The sequence below is a fragment of the Aphelocoma coerulescens genome, chromosome 27 (genome assembly GCF_041296385.1).
Source record: "Aphelocoma coerulescens isolate FSJ_1873_10779 chromosome 27, UR_Acoe_1.0, whole genome shotgun sequence".
Taxonomy (NCBI): Eukaryota; Metazoa; Chordata; class Aves; order Passeriformes; family Corvidae; genus Aphelocoma; species Aphelocoma coerulescens.
This window is the reverse complement of record NC_091040.1, coordinates 746,510-760,775: the sequence shown is the minus strand read 5'-3', so window position 1 is coordinate 760,775 and position 14,266 is coordinate 746,510. Positions and strand designations below refer to the sequence as shown.

Here is a 14,266-nt window from a genome sequence, read left to right as displayed (position 1 = left end):
CCCCGGAATAACTTAACCCACGACGCGCTGTCCCCGTCCCCCCCCCTCCGCCCCCCCATTAAAAAAATACTATTAAATAATCCATCTGTAATAAAATTATATCCCTTTTTTGGGAGGGGTTGGGTGGTTTGCTCTCTTTTAAAGCTAAAATCGCTCCGAGGCCCCTCCGGCTGGTGACAAACAGGAAAATAAAGTGGTTTTTCCTTTTTTTTTTTCTTTTTTTTTTTTTTTTTTCCTCTAAGGACAAATTTGATCCCAACAAAGGCGCCGGGGTGACAAAGGGATGGGAGAGTGGGGGACAGGGCTCGTCCCTTTGTCTCGTGTCCCCATCCCAAACGGGGAGGCCGAAGGGAAAAAAAAACGCAAGAAAATTAAGAAAACCCAAAATGAAGGGAAATTAAGGCATTAAAAAAAAATCCTTACTTAAAGGCACGAATATTTCCCATCGCCTCCCCTGGGGAGGGACAGACGCCGGAGCCAGGGAGGGAACAAGGGGGGGAGACACAAAAATAGGGGGAAATAAGGAAAAACCCCTAAAAAAATATCTTGAGGAGCCCCGGGGGGATCCGGGCAGTGCCAGGGGGACCCGACGGACACGGGGGGGACACGGGGGGATGGGGGGGGACAGGGGGTGCTGGTGGAACCGCTGCTGCACAAGAGACACGACCGCAAACACCGCGGGGAGCCGGGGGGCACAGGACGGGCGGGGGGATTTTTTTGTGTTTTTCTCCTCTTTTTAATAGAAAAAGAAAATATTTTCCTCTTTTTTCTGGTTTTCCTTTCGGTTTCTGCCTTTTTTTTTTTTTTTGTCCTTTTTTAGTGTTTTTTTTTGTTGGTGTTTTGTTGTTGTTTTTTTTTGTTTGTTTTTTTTTTGGTTGGTTTTGTTGTTTGTTTGTTGGTTTTTTTTTTTCCTTTTACTGTGATTTTTTTTTTTTTTTGTGTGTGTGTGTGTGTGTGTTTTTCATCTCTTCCGGGTGTTCCTCGGTTTTTCCGGACGATCCGGGCGGGTCAGAGCGTGGGCTCGGCCTCCATCGGCTCCTCCGCCGGCCTGGGCAGGGGAGGGACACGCCAGTGTGGGGGGACACGTGAGGGTCACCCCCTGGGACACGCCTGGAGCCGAGTGTGGGACATGTGTCCCCCCCAGGGTCACACCGGGCTCCGTGTCCCCCCCAGGGTCACACCCAGTGTCACACCGGGCTCCGTGTCCCCCCCAGGGTCACACCAGGCTCCCTGCACCCCCCCAGGGTCACACCCAGTGTCACACCGGGCTCCCTGCACCCCCCCAGGGTCACACCCAGTGTCACACCCCCCGTCGTGTCCCCCCCAGTGTCACACCCGGCTCCGTGTCCCCCCCAGGGTCCCCCGCCAGGGTCGCTCGCGGCTCCCTGCATCCCCCCAGGGTCCCCCCGAGTGTCACACCCCACCCTTGTCCCCCCCAGGGTCCCCCCTGGCTCCCTGCACCCCCCCGGGCCGTACCTGGGCTGGGGGTCTGTCCCGCCCTGCTCGGCGCCCACCGACAGCAGGGCCATGGCTGTCACCGTCTCGGCCTCCTCGGTGTCCCCGCGCTGCGCCTCCAGCAGGGACCGGCCCACGGCGGCCGCGAAGCGCCGGACACAGCCCCAGTGCCGGCCTGAGGGGACAGCGACGGGGACACGGCTGGGACGGGCCCGCGGACACCCCGCCTGCGTGGGACCCCCAAAGAAGGGACAGCCCGGGGAACTCCCAGGGACCCCTCGTGCCCCCCGTGACGGGGTCAGTCCCAGGGACCCCTCGGGGACCCCCCGTGCCCCCCGTTCTCACTCTGGATCTCGATGACCTTCTCCAGCGTGGCCACCGCGTTCACGTTGGGCTTCTGCTGCAGAACGGCTGGGTCCAGGGGCTCCAGCTGGGGGGGGACACCCTGTCAGCCCCCCAAAACTGCCACCAGCACCCCCAAAGCGAGGGCAGGGATGGGACCGGAGCCCCCCACCAACCAGTGGGGGGAAACTGAGGCATGGCATGAGGTGTGCGCCCCAATACACCCCTGGGGAAAGGCTGGGGAGGTCCCCAGGGGTGTCCCCTGTACCTCAAGGCCGAGCAGGGCGGTGACACAGGCCTCGGAGGCGTCGCAGATGGCCGTCAGGTCGTGCCCCCCCTCCAGCGCCAGCACCACCCGGCCCCCCGCCAGCATCATCAGCTGCTTCGTCAGGTGCCCGAAACCTGGGGGGCACCGGGGACGGGGTGAGGGGCGGCCAGGCCGGGGTCCCCTCCCCAGGACACCCCCGGACCCCACTCACACTTGGCGGTGACAGAGTAGCCACCGAGCGGGGACAGGTGGCCCTCGACGGCGTCGAAGCCGGCGGAGACCAGCACCAGGTCCGGGGAGAACTCGTTGGCGATGGGCATCACCACCGTCCTGGGGGCAGCGGCGGCTCGGGACCCCCCCAGGGCTGGGGGAGCCCCCCAAGAGGGCAGGGACCCTTCCCAGGGGGTAGGGAACCACCAGGATACAGGGACACCCCCCAGGACATGGGGAGCCCCCCGGGAGCAGGGACCCCCCCAAGGGCTGCAGGGACCCCCCCAGGATCCAGAGGAGCCCCTGCTGCAGGGACCCCCCTGCTGCACAGAGACCCTTCCCCCATCACACCGGGACCCCTCCCTGGGACAGAGCCCCCCCAAGGGCTCAGGAACCCCCCCCAGGACCCCAGAATTCCCACCAAGCCCCCCTCAATGCCATGAGGACCCTCCCCTCAGGACACAGCGACTCCCCCCGAGCCGGGACCCCCGAGGGTCCGGCCCCCCCACCTGAAGGCTGTCAGGTACTCCACGTCCCCGATCGGGGGGTCCACGCCGCCGGTCCAGGCGATGTTGATGTTGTAGCCCACGCCCAGCCCGCTGCCCACCTGGGCACAGCCACAGGTGACCCCCCCGTGCCACAGCCAGGGCCGGGGGGGGGGGGCACGGGGAAACGCCCACCCCCCCAAATTCCCCCCGGTACCTCCTCGGGGGCCCCGCTGCCCGGGAAGAAGTTGCCATCATCGTAGCGGTGCAGGGAGATGTAGAGCACGTGGGGGTCGCTGTAAAAGGCCTGCTGGGTCCCGTTCCCGTGGTGGATGTCCTGGGGGGGGGCACCCACGACATCAGGGACCCCCCCAAGCCCACCCACGGGGTCCCCAAGGCCTGTGGGGGCCCCCCTGTCCCCCCTTACCCAGTCCACGATGAGGATCCTGCCCACGCTGAGCCGCTGCTGCAGCAGCTTGGCCGAGATGGCCACTGAGTTGAAGAAGCAGAAGCCCCTGGGGACAAGGGACATGGGACATGGGACATTGGTGGACGGGGTGGCCCTGGGCGGGGGTCCCGGCCCTGTCCCTGTACTCACATGGCCGTGGACTCCTCAGCGTGGTGGCCTGGGGGGCGGATGACGGCGAAGCCATTCTGGGGGACAGAGAGGGACATGGTGGGACACAGAGGGGCACGGATGGGACGCAGAGGGACACGTGTGGCATCGGGACACGAGTGGGACAGGGGGACACGGGCAGGGAGGCAGAGTGACAGTGACACACTCACCTTGACCTCCCCCGCGGCCACCTTGAAGGCCAGCTCGAGCAGGCAGCCCACGGCCGTGCGCACCGCGCTGGACGAGTGCAGCTCGTTCCACACCGTGTCACTGTCCACCTGCGGGGACACCGGGGGTCAGCGGGGCACGGCCACCCCGGGGACACCCCCCCGTGTCCCCAGACTCACCCCGATGCCCCCGCACGGCAGCACCGTGTACGTCTTCGGCGTGATGGGACCTGCGGGGTCAAGGGGTGATGGGGACAAGGGGACACAGGGGTCCCGTGGGATAAAGGGACCTCTGGGCACCCCAAAGGATTGGGAACTCCGGGGAACAGGGGGATCCCATGGGACAAGGGCACCCTTGGGCACCCCAAAGGATTGGGAGCGCCAGGGGACGAGGAGCCCGCGGGACAGGGGGAACCCCAAGGGATGGGGAAACCCCAGGGGACAGCCGGATCCCATGGGACCCCTGGGCACCCCAAGGATTGGGACCCCCCATGGGACACGGACTCTGCTGGACACCCAAGGGGGTGTGGACCCGCAGGGGACAGAGGGATCACAAGGAACAGGGTCAGCTCCAAAGGGGGGGGTCCCAAGCATCGGGGCCCCCCAGCACCCACCCAGCAGCTTCTTGCTGTCCAGCTTCTGGCGGTTCAGGGGGCTGGTGCCGTAGAGCAGCGCGTGGTGCTCCGAGTGCACCGTCTGGATCTCCTCCAGCGTCGCCTTCCTGCCCCGGATCCGCTGGGGACGGGCACAGGCTGAGCCCCCCGGGCTCCCCACGCCACCCCGGCCCCCCCGGGATGCAGGGACCCCCTCACCTCGCACTTCCCGAGCAGCCCCGTCTCCTGCAGCCGGGACCAGATGCTCTGGATGCGCCCGGCGTGCTCGGGGTGGATGGTGGTGTTCCCACAGGTGCACTGGTGCTTCAGCATGAAGGTGTCGTACACCACGCCTGGAACAGCACGGCTGGCACTGCCACCGGGACACCCCCGGGGAGGGGCGGCCCCGGGGGGAAGGGGCATCCCATGGCATATGGGGACCCCTGGGCACCCCGAGGTGTTGGGAACCCCAGGGGACACAGGGAGTCCGTGGGACTGGGGGACACCAGGCACCCCAAGGGATTGGGAACCCCAGGGGACAGGGGGAACCTAGGGAACAGGGGGCTCCTGGGCACCCGAAGGGATTGGGAACCCCAGGGAAGAAGGGAATCCTGTGGGAGAGGGACACCAACAACCCCACCAAGCAATGGGACACTCACGGGGGGACACGGGCATCCCTGGGGTTTCCCATGGGACATGAGCCCCCCATGTCACCCTGAGGGACGCAGAACCCCACGGGACAGGGACCCCCCCGACCCCCCCACGTGCCAGAGCACCCTGCAGGACAGCCCCCCCAGCTCCCCCAGCGCCGTACCTGTGGTGAAGAGGTGCTTGGGGGGCCCCTCGGGCGGGGGGGGCTTGACGCTGGCAGGGGACGATTGGGTTCGGGCGAGGGCGGGGTGGGGCAGAGCCAGGACCCCCAGGGGGGGCGCGGGGAAGAGCTGCAGCGGCGCCTCGGGGTACACCTGGGGAGACCCCACCCCATCAGCCCCACGGGGGATGGGGGGGGGGGCGGATGAGTCACGGCAGGGGACGGGGGGGTCACGGCGCGGGGGTGGCGGGGACAGGGGACAGAGGGGGGGATGAGTCACCGACCCTTCCGAGTCATCGCTGCGGCAGCGCGGGGGGGGGACCGGGCCCCCAGAAATGGGGGGGGACACAACACGGCTGGGAGGAGAGCAGGGGGCAGGGGGTGCTCGTGCTGGAGTTTGGGGGGACTGAGGGAGCTGGGGGGGTTTGGGGCCCCCCAAAGTCTCACCTGCTTGTAGGTGACCCCCAGCTCGGTGACGTCGGGGTCCCCGGTGGCCTCGGCCTCGTCCCCGCTGTCACCCGGCTCCTGGCAGCCCTCGGGGTCCTGCGGCTGCTCCGGGGGGTCCCCAGGCTCTGGGGACACGAGGGCGAGGGGGGGGGCCGAGGGGGGGGCCGGGGGGGCCCCTCTCACCCGGGGGGGGCGATTGCTGCTCCGTCAGCTCCTCCTCTGTCTCCTCGGGGTGGGTGGGGGGCTGCCGGGCCAGCTCCCCCCCCTTGGGGAGCAGCTGGGGGGCACGGGGGTTAAGTGACGCCCCATGCCCCGTGTCTGCCCCATGGCTCCCCTGTACCCACCCCGTGCCCCACAGTCACCCCACCCCCATCCCACAGCCACCCAGTACCCACCCCACACCTACCCCATGCCCCAGCCACCCCACAGACCTTTGCCCAGTCCTTCCCCAGTTTCCCCTCTCCTGCCTCAGTTTCCCCTGCTTGCAATGCCCCCTCTGCTGTATTTTGGGGGTTAGTGGTGCCCCACAGCTACCCAACACCCCCAGCCCTGCTTACGCCCCGTGCCCCATTCCCACCCCACACGCCCCCCATGCCCACCCAGTGCCAGCCCCATGCTCCCCCCGTGCCCCCGGCCCACCTTGCCCAGCTGGACCTGCTGCTTGTCGAGGAAGTGGTGCTGGAGGGGGCCGTGGGGCAGGGCCTGGGGGCTCTGGGGCAGCGGGGACGACTGGGTGCGGCTCAGGGGCCGGTGTCGCGGCAGTTTGTTCCCACGGGGACCCCCCCCGCGCTCCCCCGTCACCAGCGGGGACTGCCCGTGCAGGGGCACTGCGGGACACGGGGTCAGTGGGGCTCCCCACGGCCCCCGAGCCCCCCAGTGCGGCTGGGAGGGAGGGTGGGGGGCCGTAAGTGGGGGGAACTGGGGAAGGACGGGGGAGAACTGGGGCAGGGCTGGGGTCCCGGGGTCTCACCAGCAATGAGGGTGCTCTGCTGCCGCGCCTGCTCCAGCAGCAGCACGTGCTGCAGCAGCGACGGGGGCCCGGCCGGGGCGTCTCCGTCCAGGGCCACCCCCAGCAGGCACCCCGGGATCGAGGATGTGCTCAGGAACTTCCCGGTGAGGGCGGCCCCGGGGCGCAGCGGGGACACCCCCGGGGGCACCCCCGGCCGCTCGCCCTCCGCCTGTGGCGACAGCTTGGGGGACGCCTGCGGGACAGGGGTGGCACTGGGGGTCCCCGCGTTGCCCCAGGGGTGCCAGGTGCCTGTGCCACCCCTGTGGGGTCCCCACATCCCCACTGTAGGGTGCCAGGTGCCCGTGGCACCCTGCACTGTATCCCCATACCCCTTCCATGGGGTTCCAGGTCCCAGGGCTGCCCACCATGGGGTCCCCATGTCCCCGTGCCCCCAGGGGGTCCTCACATTCCCTCTGTGGAGTTCCAGGTCCCCATGCCACCCCCCGCGGGGTTCCCATGTCCCTGCCATGGGGTGCCAAGTCCCAGTGCCACCCGCCACAGGGTCCCCGTGCCCCGCACTCACAGGGAGGTGGGCGCTGGTGACGGTGACAGTGGCCTGCAGCCCCAGGGACAGGTTGGGCAGCGATGGGGACGTGTAGAGGCTGAGCTGGGCCCCGTCCAGGGCCAGGGCGCGGGGCTGGGGCAGGAGCTGCTGTGGCACCACACGGCAAACACGGCATCAGCACACGTGCGGGGACGTGACACGCCATGGACACGTGCGGGGACGGGTCACACCATCAACACGCTCACAGGACCCCCGCACACACGTGTCCCTGCCCCTGTCCCCTGTCCCCGGCTGTACCTCGCTGTGGATGTTGGGGACAGAGGCGGCCAGGCCGTTGTGGGCACCGTGGGAGCTGTTGGGGGAGCTGGGCCCCGACCCGGGGGCGCTGCTGCAAACCGACGACACTGCGGGACACGGGGTGTCACACACGGGCACAGGGACACCGTGTGTCACACACGGGCACAGGGACACGGGGTGTCACACACAGGCACAGGGACATGGGGTGTCACACACGGGTACGGGGACACCGCGTGTCACACACAGGGACGGGGACACCGCGTGTCACACACGGGCACAGGGACACCGCGTGTCACACACAGGGACGGGGACACCGCGTGTCACACACGGGCACAGGGACACCGTGTGTCACACACAGGCACAGGGACACGGGGTGTCACACACGGGCACAGGGACACGGGGTGTCACACACAGGGACGGGGACACCACGTGTCACACACGGGCACAGGGACACCGCGTGTCACACACAGGCACAGGGACACGGGGTGTCACACACAGGGACGAGGACACCGCGTGTCACACATGGGCACAGGGACACCACGTGTGACACGCAGGGATGGGGACACCGCGTGTCACACATGGACACAGGGACACCGCGTGTCACACACAGGGATGGGGACATCGTGTGTCACACGCAGGGATGGGGACACCGTGTGTCACACACGGGCACAGGGACACCGCGTGTCACATGCAGGGATGGGGACATCGTGTGTCACACACGGGCACAGCTGTGCACTGACCCCCCACCCCACGCACACGCGTGTGCCACACCAGCTCCGGCAGCCACGAGAGGCCACGGGGGCTCCGAGGAACCAGCCGGCGTCTTGGGGACACCGAGGCGGGCAGCGCGTCCCACCCGCGAGCCCAGCCCGTGTCCCCAGGCGTGTCCCCGACGCACCGGTGATCTCGACGTGGCGCTTGCGGAAGGCGCTGAGCACGGAGCCGTCGCGGCGCCGCAGGAGGGGGCTGCTCCTCCGCTCCGCCACCTTCTGCTTCAGCCGCGACCGCACCTTCAGGTTGGGCTCCGAGGCTGGGGACCCCAAGCGTGTCACCCCAAACGTGTCACCGTCACCCCCTGCGGGTGTGTGACGCCCCCCGCCCCCCCGCCCGCACCCACCGGTTTTCCGGAGCGGGAAATCATCCCGGCCGTCGTAGGTGCCGAGGAGGGGGAGCTTGTAGGATGGGGGGGTCCCCGGGCTGCCGGTCTGGGGGGGGGAACTCTGGTCCAACGAGGTGTGGTGAGCCCTGGGGGGGCGAAGGTGGCAGAGGCCCCGCTAGGACACCCGGGTCACCCCCACGGGGCTTTGGGGGGGTCCTGTGGGGCACCTACCAACATTTGGGGTGCTGGGGGAGGGAATGGTTGGGGGGGCCGGGGCCCGGCTCCTTCGTCTTGCTGAGCAGGAACTCCTGGAGCTTCAGCTTCACCTCCGTGCTGGCAATGGCACCTGGGGGCACAAGGCGGGGGTCAGCATCCCCCACAGCCCCACAGAAACCCCCAGATCCCCCAGTCCCACCATTCCCCCCACCCCATAGCTCCACGCCCCACCCTGGACCCCACTGTCCCCAGCCGCCCCGTGCCCCCACTCACTGTCACGGCCCCGGTCCTTGGGGCGCAGGCTCTGGAGCTGCTCCAGGCGCTGCTGCTCCAGCTCCTGCCGCTCCCGCTGCCGCTGCTGCTCCAGCTCCTGCTGCCGGCGGGCGGCCAGGGCCTCCTGCTGCTGCTGTGGGGCGGGGGGCACCGGGATGGGACCCCCGCGGCACGGCACGGCCCCTCCTCCTCACCTGCCCAGCGTCCCGAGTGACAGCCCCGGCCCCAGCGCCCCGAGGAACAGGGTGACCCCTGGTCCTGGTACCCCAAATGTCCTCCGAGAGCTCCATCAGCCCCGACCAGCGCTGCCCCACAGCTCCGGCCCCCAATGGCTCCATCACTCCCAGTATCCCCCCAAACGGCTCCATCAACCCCAATATTCCTCCCCCAGCAGCTCCATCATCCCCAATACCCCCCAAAATCTCCATGCCCCCAGACTGGCGACACCCCACAGCCCCATCATCCCCAGTATCACCCCCAAGCGCTCTGTCACCCCCAGACCCACGACACCCCCGACCCCCAACCTGCCCCACCCACCTTGAGGTGCTTCTGCAGCTGGACCTGGTGCTGGCGGGTGAGGTGCTCGTGCTGCTTCTGGAACTCGGCGAAGAGCAGCTGCTTCTGGAGCTGCTGCTGCTGCTTCAGGGCCACCAGCTCCCGCTGCAGCTGCCGCTCCCGCGCCGCCGCCAGCCCCGCGTCCACCCCCGCCTCCGGCCCCGGCCCCTCCGGCCCCTCCGGCCCTGCCGGACACGCCGGGTCAGGGGGGAAAAGGGACTGGGGGGTCTCGGGAATGGTGGAGGGGGCTGGGAGTTGTTTCAGCGGCAGTTCTGGGGTGGTCCAGGGATGTGGGGGGGGAGCTGAGAGTGGTTTGGGGGTGTCCCAGGGGTGATGGAGGGGGGACCTCGGTTAAGGGGCGCTTTGGGGGTGTCCCAGGGGTGATGGGGGAGGGAGTCAGTGCCGGTTTAGGGGGGGAGCTGGGGGTTCTTTGAGCAGTTCAGGGGCTGCTGGGGGGTGTCAAGGATCAGCCCCTCCTGGGAAGCCCTCGGGGGTCTCCCCCGAGCTCCAACCCCCACCTCAGTCAACTCCCCCACAACAAATACGGGGCGGCCCCAACCCCAATCCCAACCCCTCCATCTGCAACACACACCGAGCAACCCAGAGCGCTGCAGGGGGGGCAACACCGACACCCCCCCCCAAAATCCCCCTCCAGCAACCCCCGGGGGGCACAGACCCCCCCTCATCGGCAAAGGACAGGGGACGCAGGAGCGGGGGCGGGGGCCTGTCACTGTCCCCACGCAAACAGGAAGGCGGGGGCGGGGGGCACGCGGTGCATGTTAATGAGCCCCCCCAGCCCCAGCCCCCTCCACCTGGCGCGGCCGCGTCGGGCACTGACGTGTCCCCGCACGGACCCACGGACGTCACCGTGAGCGGAGGTGGGGCACCCCCGCCCCCCAAGGACAGCCAGCCCCCCCAAACCCGCCAGCGCCCCTCGCCAGCCCCCCCAGCGCCAATCAGCCCCCCAAGAGAAGGAGCACCCCCATATCCCAGTCCCTGTCCCTGCCAGCCGCCCCTTGACACGCGAGAGGGGCACACCCAGCCCCCCTCGCACCCCCCCGCCCAGTTCAGCCCCGGAGGGTTTGGCTCTCCCGGGGGTATTTGGGGGTACACAAAGCCCCCCAAACCTGCTAGCCCCAGTCCGAGGGTAACCAAAGGACCCCGGTGGGTGTTGGGGTGCAATGGAGGGGTGTCAGCACCCAGCCCTTGGGGGGGCTAAAAATAGCCCCCGGAGGTGCCAACCCGGCACTTTGGGGTCAGTGGTGGCTTTGGGCCGGCTCTGGGCTGGGGCCACCACCCTGCGGCCCCCTCGTGCGGGACAGGGGCTGTTTAACCCCTCGCTGCCCAAACCGAGAGGTCCCCGCGGGCACAATGGGGGTGTCCCATGGAATGAGGACACGGGAGGGGCTGGGGATCCGCCATGGGGCCAGCACCCCCAGGGCCGGGGCACCTGGCCCTGCACACGCATTTGTGCAAGGGGGGGCTCTTCCTCTTACACACCTGAACACACTCATGTTCAGCAGCTCCCCCCTTGCACACCCCTGCAAACCTGGGGAGATGTCACCGGGTTTGGGGCGGTGTCACCGGGTTTTGGGGGCACGGGGGGCCGGCCCCCACTCACCTGGGGCGGGCAGGGAAGCGTGCAGCGGGACACGGGGCAGGAGCTCCAGCGGGGGCTCACGGCCGGACCCCCCCTCTGCGGAGAGACACCCGTGACCCCCTGAACGGGCTGGGAACTGCAGGGGGCTGGGGGCCACGTGCACCCCCAAACCCAACCTCAGCTCCCCAAATCCCCCCTCAGCAGGTGGGCATGGGGAGATGCTGATTGGGGGTCATGGAGCATCCCTGGTTTTTGGGGTGATGGGAGCAAATGCAGCCCCCCCCATTCAAGGCAGGGCAGGGCTGAAGGGCCCCCCCTCACCCACGCCCCCTCCATGCCCCCCCTCATCCAGGCTATTCTCTCCGGCGCCTGGAAATAGCCGGCGCACGGGAGGAGCCGGCTATAAATAGGGAATTGTGCCGGGGGGGCCACAACAGATCCCGGGAGGGGATGTGCTGTGTGTCCCCCCCCCCCCCGACACCCAGCTGCACCCCCGAGCTGCCCCGGGGGCTGGAGGACACGGGCTGCCCTAGCTTGGGGAGGCTGTGGGGGGCCTGGGGTCCGCACGACCCCCCCCACCTCCATCCCACCCCCCCACATCCCCCTAATTGCCAGGGACGTTAATCCGCATCAGCGCTGCCGGGAATAAAACCTGGGATGCGCCGAGGGGGATTAACCCCCACTTCGGGAAGATGAAGACAGACGAATCCCCTGCCCCACTCAAGACCCCCTGACTCCCCCAACAAGGCCACCCCAAGAGGGGCTGGGGGGGCACAGATGCCAACTCAGCACATTCCCCGCCGGATCAGCCCCAAGGGGCACTGCAGGGCCAAGCCGGGGGGGGTGACAATGTGCTGAGGTGTGGAACCCCCCCGTTTTGGGCTTGGGGACCTCCTCCCGGTTACGGGGACCCCCCGGCGCCCCGGCCCCGCTGCCCCGGCCGTGCGTAACCCCCCCGGCACCGCCACGTTTATTTACCACGCGTTAATCCCAAGCCGAGACTTTTAATAGCCGGGATATTTCTGGGACACCCCGCGCCCCCCCCGCTGCCCCCCCCGGGGTGCTTTGGGGCTTGACGTCAGCCCGGCTATTTCTGGTGCTGCCAGCGGGCAGGAGGCCGCGGGAATGGGCCCTCCTGGCTCCCGGACCCCCTTCCTGGTGGTCGGACCCCCATTCCAGCTCCCAGACTCCTTTCCTGGCTCCCATGGCAGGGCAGAGGGGTGACCAGGCCCGTGGAGCCCCCTCCAGAGGTGGTGGCACATCTGGGGGTTGAGGGGATCCTCAAGGAGATGGGGGGGAATGGCGGGGACCCCCAGGAACTCCAGGAGGGAAGCGAGGGGGCTTGTGCCCGGGACAGTACCGGGATGGAACCGGCACCCACGGGACCCCCTGGCTCTGGGATGAGCCTGGGAAAAGGCTGCGACTGAGCAGCCCTGGGGGTCACAGAGCCCCCAGGGGTTGATTGGGGACCGCGGAGTGCAGGGGTGGCCTCTGCCACATCCCCGATGGCCCCATCCCAGCTGAGACCTGCCCAACTCATCACAGCAGCCAGAGGGTCACAGCACCCCCGAGGGGCCCCCACGTCCCCCCAGACAGACCCAAAGCCAAAGCCGGGAGGGGACCCCAAGGAAAGCGCCCCAGGGACGGCGGAGGCGGCCAGGCCGTGTCCCTGCGCCGCCGTGTCCCCGTGCCACCGCGCCGCGTGCCAGCCCCGTGCCAGGCACGGCCGGGCGACGCTCCAGCCCTGCGGCCGCTCCAAAAATACCGGCGGGCGGCTCGCGGGGGGGTTGGGGATAGAGGGGACACACACCCCCGTCCCCAACCGGCGGCGAGTCCCTCCAGCGGGACACGGGGCTCTGCCACCGCCCCGGGCCTCAGTTTCCCCTCCAGAGGCCGCGGGTGTCGCCGCTGCCGCGTGTCCCCTTGGGGGGGGGAGGGCATGAGCGCGTCCAGATGTCAACGGAGTTCCCACCGGGATAATTACAGGGCGGCTCTGCCGGGGAGCCAGCGGGAGCTGGGACAGCGCGGGCACGGCCCTCGCGGTCACCACGGCTGTCCCCACGCGTGGCACCGCGGGGACCCCAGGGGGCCGCGGGGACCCGCCCCCGGTGGCAATAAAGAGCCACGTGTGAGCCGTGCCACGACGGTGACAGGAGCCGTGCCTCAGTGTCCCCTCTCAGCGGGAGGATGCCGGGGGTCTGGGAATGCCGAAAGGGGCGGTGGCACGGGCTGGGATAATCGTGGGAGGGGGCGGTGGCACGGCTCCGGTGCCCGCCGGTGCCCGGGTACCCCCGTCTGGCACGGATGTGCCGTGCTGGGTGGAACACTGCCGTGGCCCCCAGTACCCCAACACCTGGTGGCTGCCACAGTGAGGGGCTCCAGGGCCACAGCAGGGACGGGGGACACGGCTGCGTGTCGGGGGACACGGCTGCGACCCGCGTGTGCAGAGGGGCGGGTGGCCGGTACTCGGTGCGGTGGCCAGCGGGGTGCAGCCCCCCGGCCCGGGGTCCCGGGTCTCACCTGTGTCGCTCTGGGGGTCCATGGTGGCCGGCGGGTGCCGGGGGGGCTCGGAGAGGCGCGTGTCCGTCAGCGCCGGCCGGGGCACCGGGGCTGTGCCCGCGCCGCCCGGGAGCCCTGCGGGACCAAGCGCCCGTCAGCACCCCGGGACCCCCAAAATCTCCCGCAGCATCAGACGGGGGGGTTGGAGCCCGCACTGAGCCCCCCCCGAGCATCCACCCGAGGCAGGATGTGGCCCCACTCCCCTCCGCTGCCCCCGGGGATGGGGGGGCCTGTGGGCACCCCCAGAAGGGACCTGGGGGGCTCGGCACCATTACACAAAGCTCCGCAGAAAAAGGGGGGGCCCCGCAGAGCGGGAGCCCGGGGGGATGGCGGGGGAGGACCCCCCCGGCCGCGCCACCCCACAGGGACACGGATGGGACCCCCCTAAGGACGGAGGGGGGGACACGCGCTGATCCCCCCCGCGAGGTCCCCGGCGCTGCAGCCCCCCCCCGAACCGAGGCATCGCCCCGAGATGGGGGTCTGGGGGTGCCGCCCCTGAGGGCCACGCGGCGGGACGGACCCCACGGGGGGGACACGGCACTCGCGCTGCCGGCAGCGCCGAGCCCGGCGCGGTGCAGCGGGGCCCCCCCGCCCCCCCGCCCGCGGACGGGCCGCGCTGCGGAGCCGCCGCCGAGCCGCGCACGGGCCCCCGACACTGCAGGAACCCCGACCCTGGGGGACCCCCGAGCGCAGGGACCCCCCCGCTGCGCGGTGCAAAGCCCAGCGCACCGGGACCCCGACCCGCACCGAGCCCCCCGA

At 69.3% G+C, this 14,266-nt stretch overlaps 1 protein-coding gene across 1 annotated transcript; it reads right to left on the bottom strand.

Moving 5' to 3' along the window:
• Positions 1 to 877: 877 nt before the first annotated feature.
• HDAC5 (histone deacetylase 5) lies at positions 878 to 13,571 on the bottom strand. The gene is given in 27 exon segments (XM_068996364.1): positions 878 to 1,048; positions 1,477 to 1,630; positions 1,801 to 1,885; positions 2,066 to 2,199; positions 2,277 to 2,395; positions 2,785 to 2,882; positions 2,978 to 3,097; positions 3,188 to 3,275; positions 3,359 to 3,414; positions 3,547 to 3,654; positions 3,724 to 3,773; positions 4,158 to 4,278; positions 4,356 to 4,489; positions 4,951 to 5,101; positions 5,395 to 5,544; positions 5,546 to 5,671; positions 6,034 to 6,221; positions 6,365 to 6,596; positions 6,927 to 7,055; positions 7,206 to 7,312; positions 8,104 to 8,235; positions 8,323 to 8,450; positions 8,536 to 8,650; positions 8,794 to 8,926; positions 9,331 to 9,533; positions 10,970 to 11,044; positions 13,469 to 13,571. Coding segments are annotated over 27 exon segments (3,198 nt in total). The 5' UTR covers positions 13,491 to 13,571; the 3' UTR covers positions 878 to 1,008.
• Between the last annotated feature and the right edge of the window lie 695 nt (positions 13,572 to 14,266).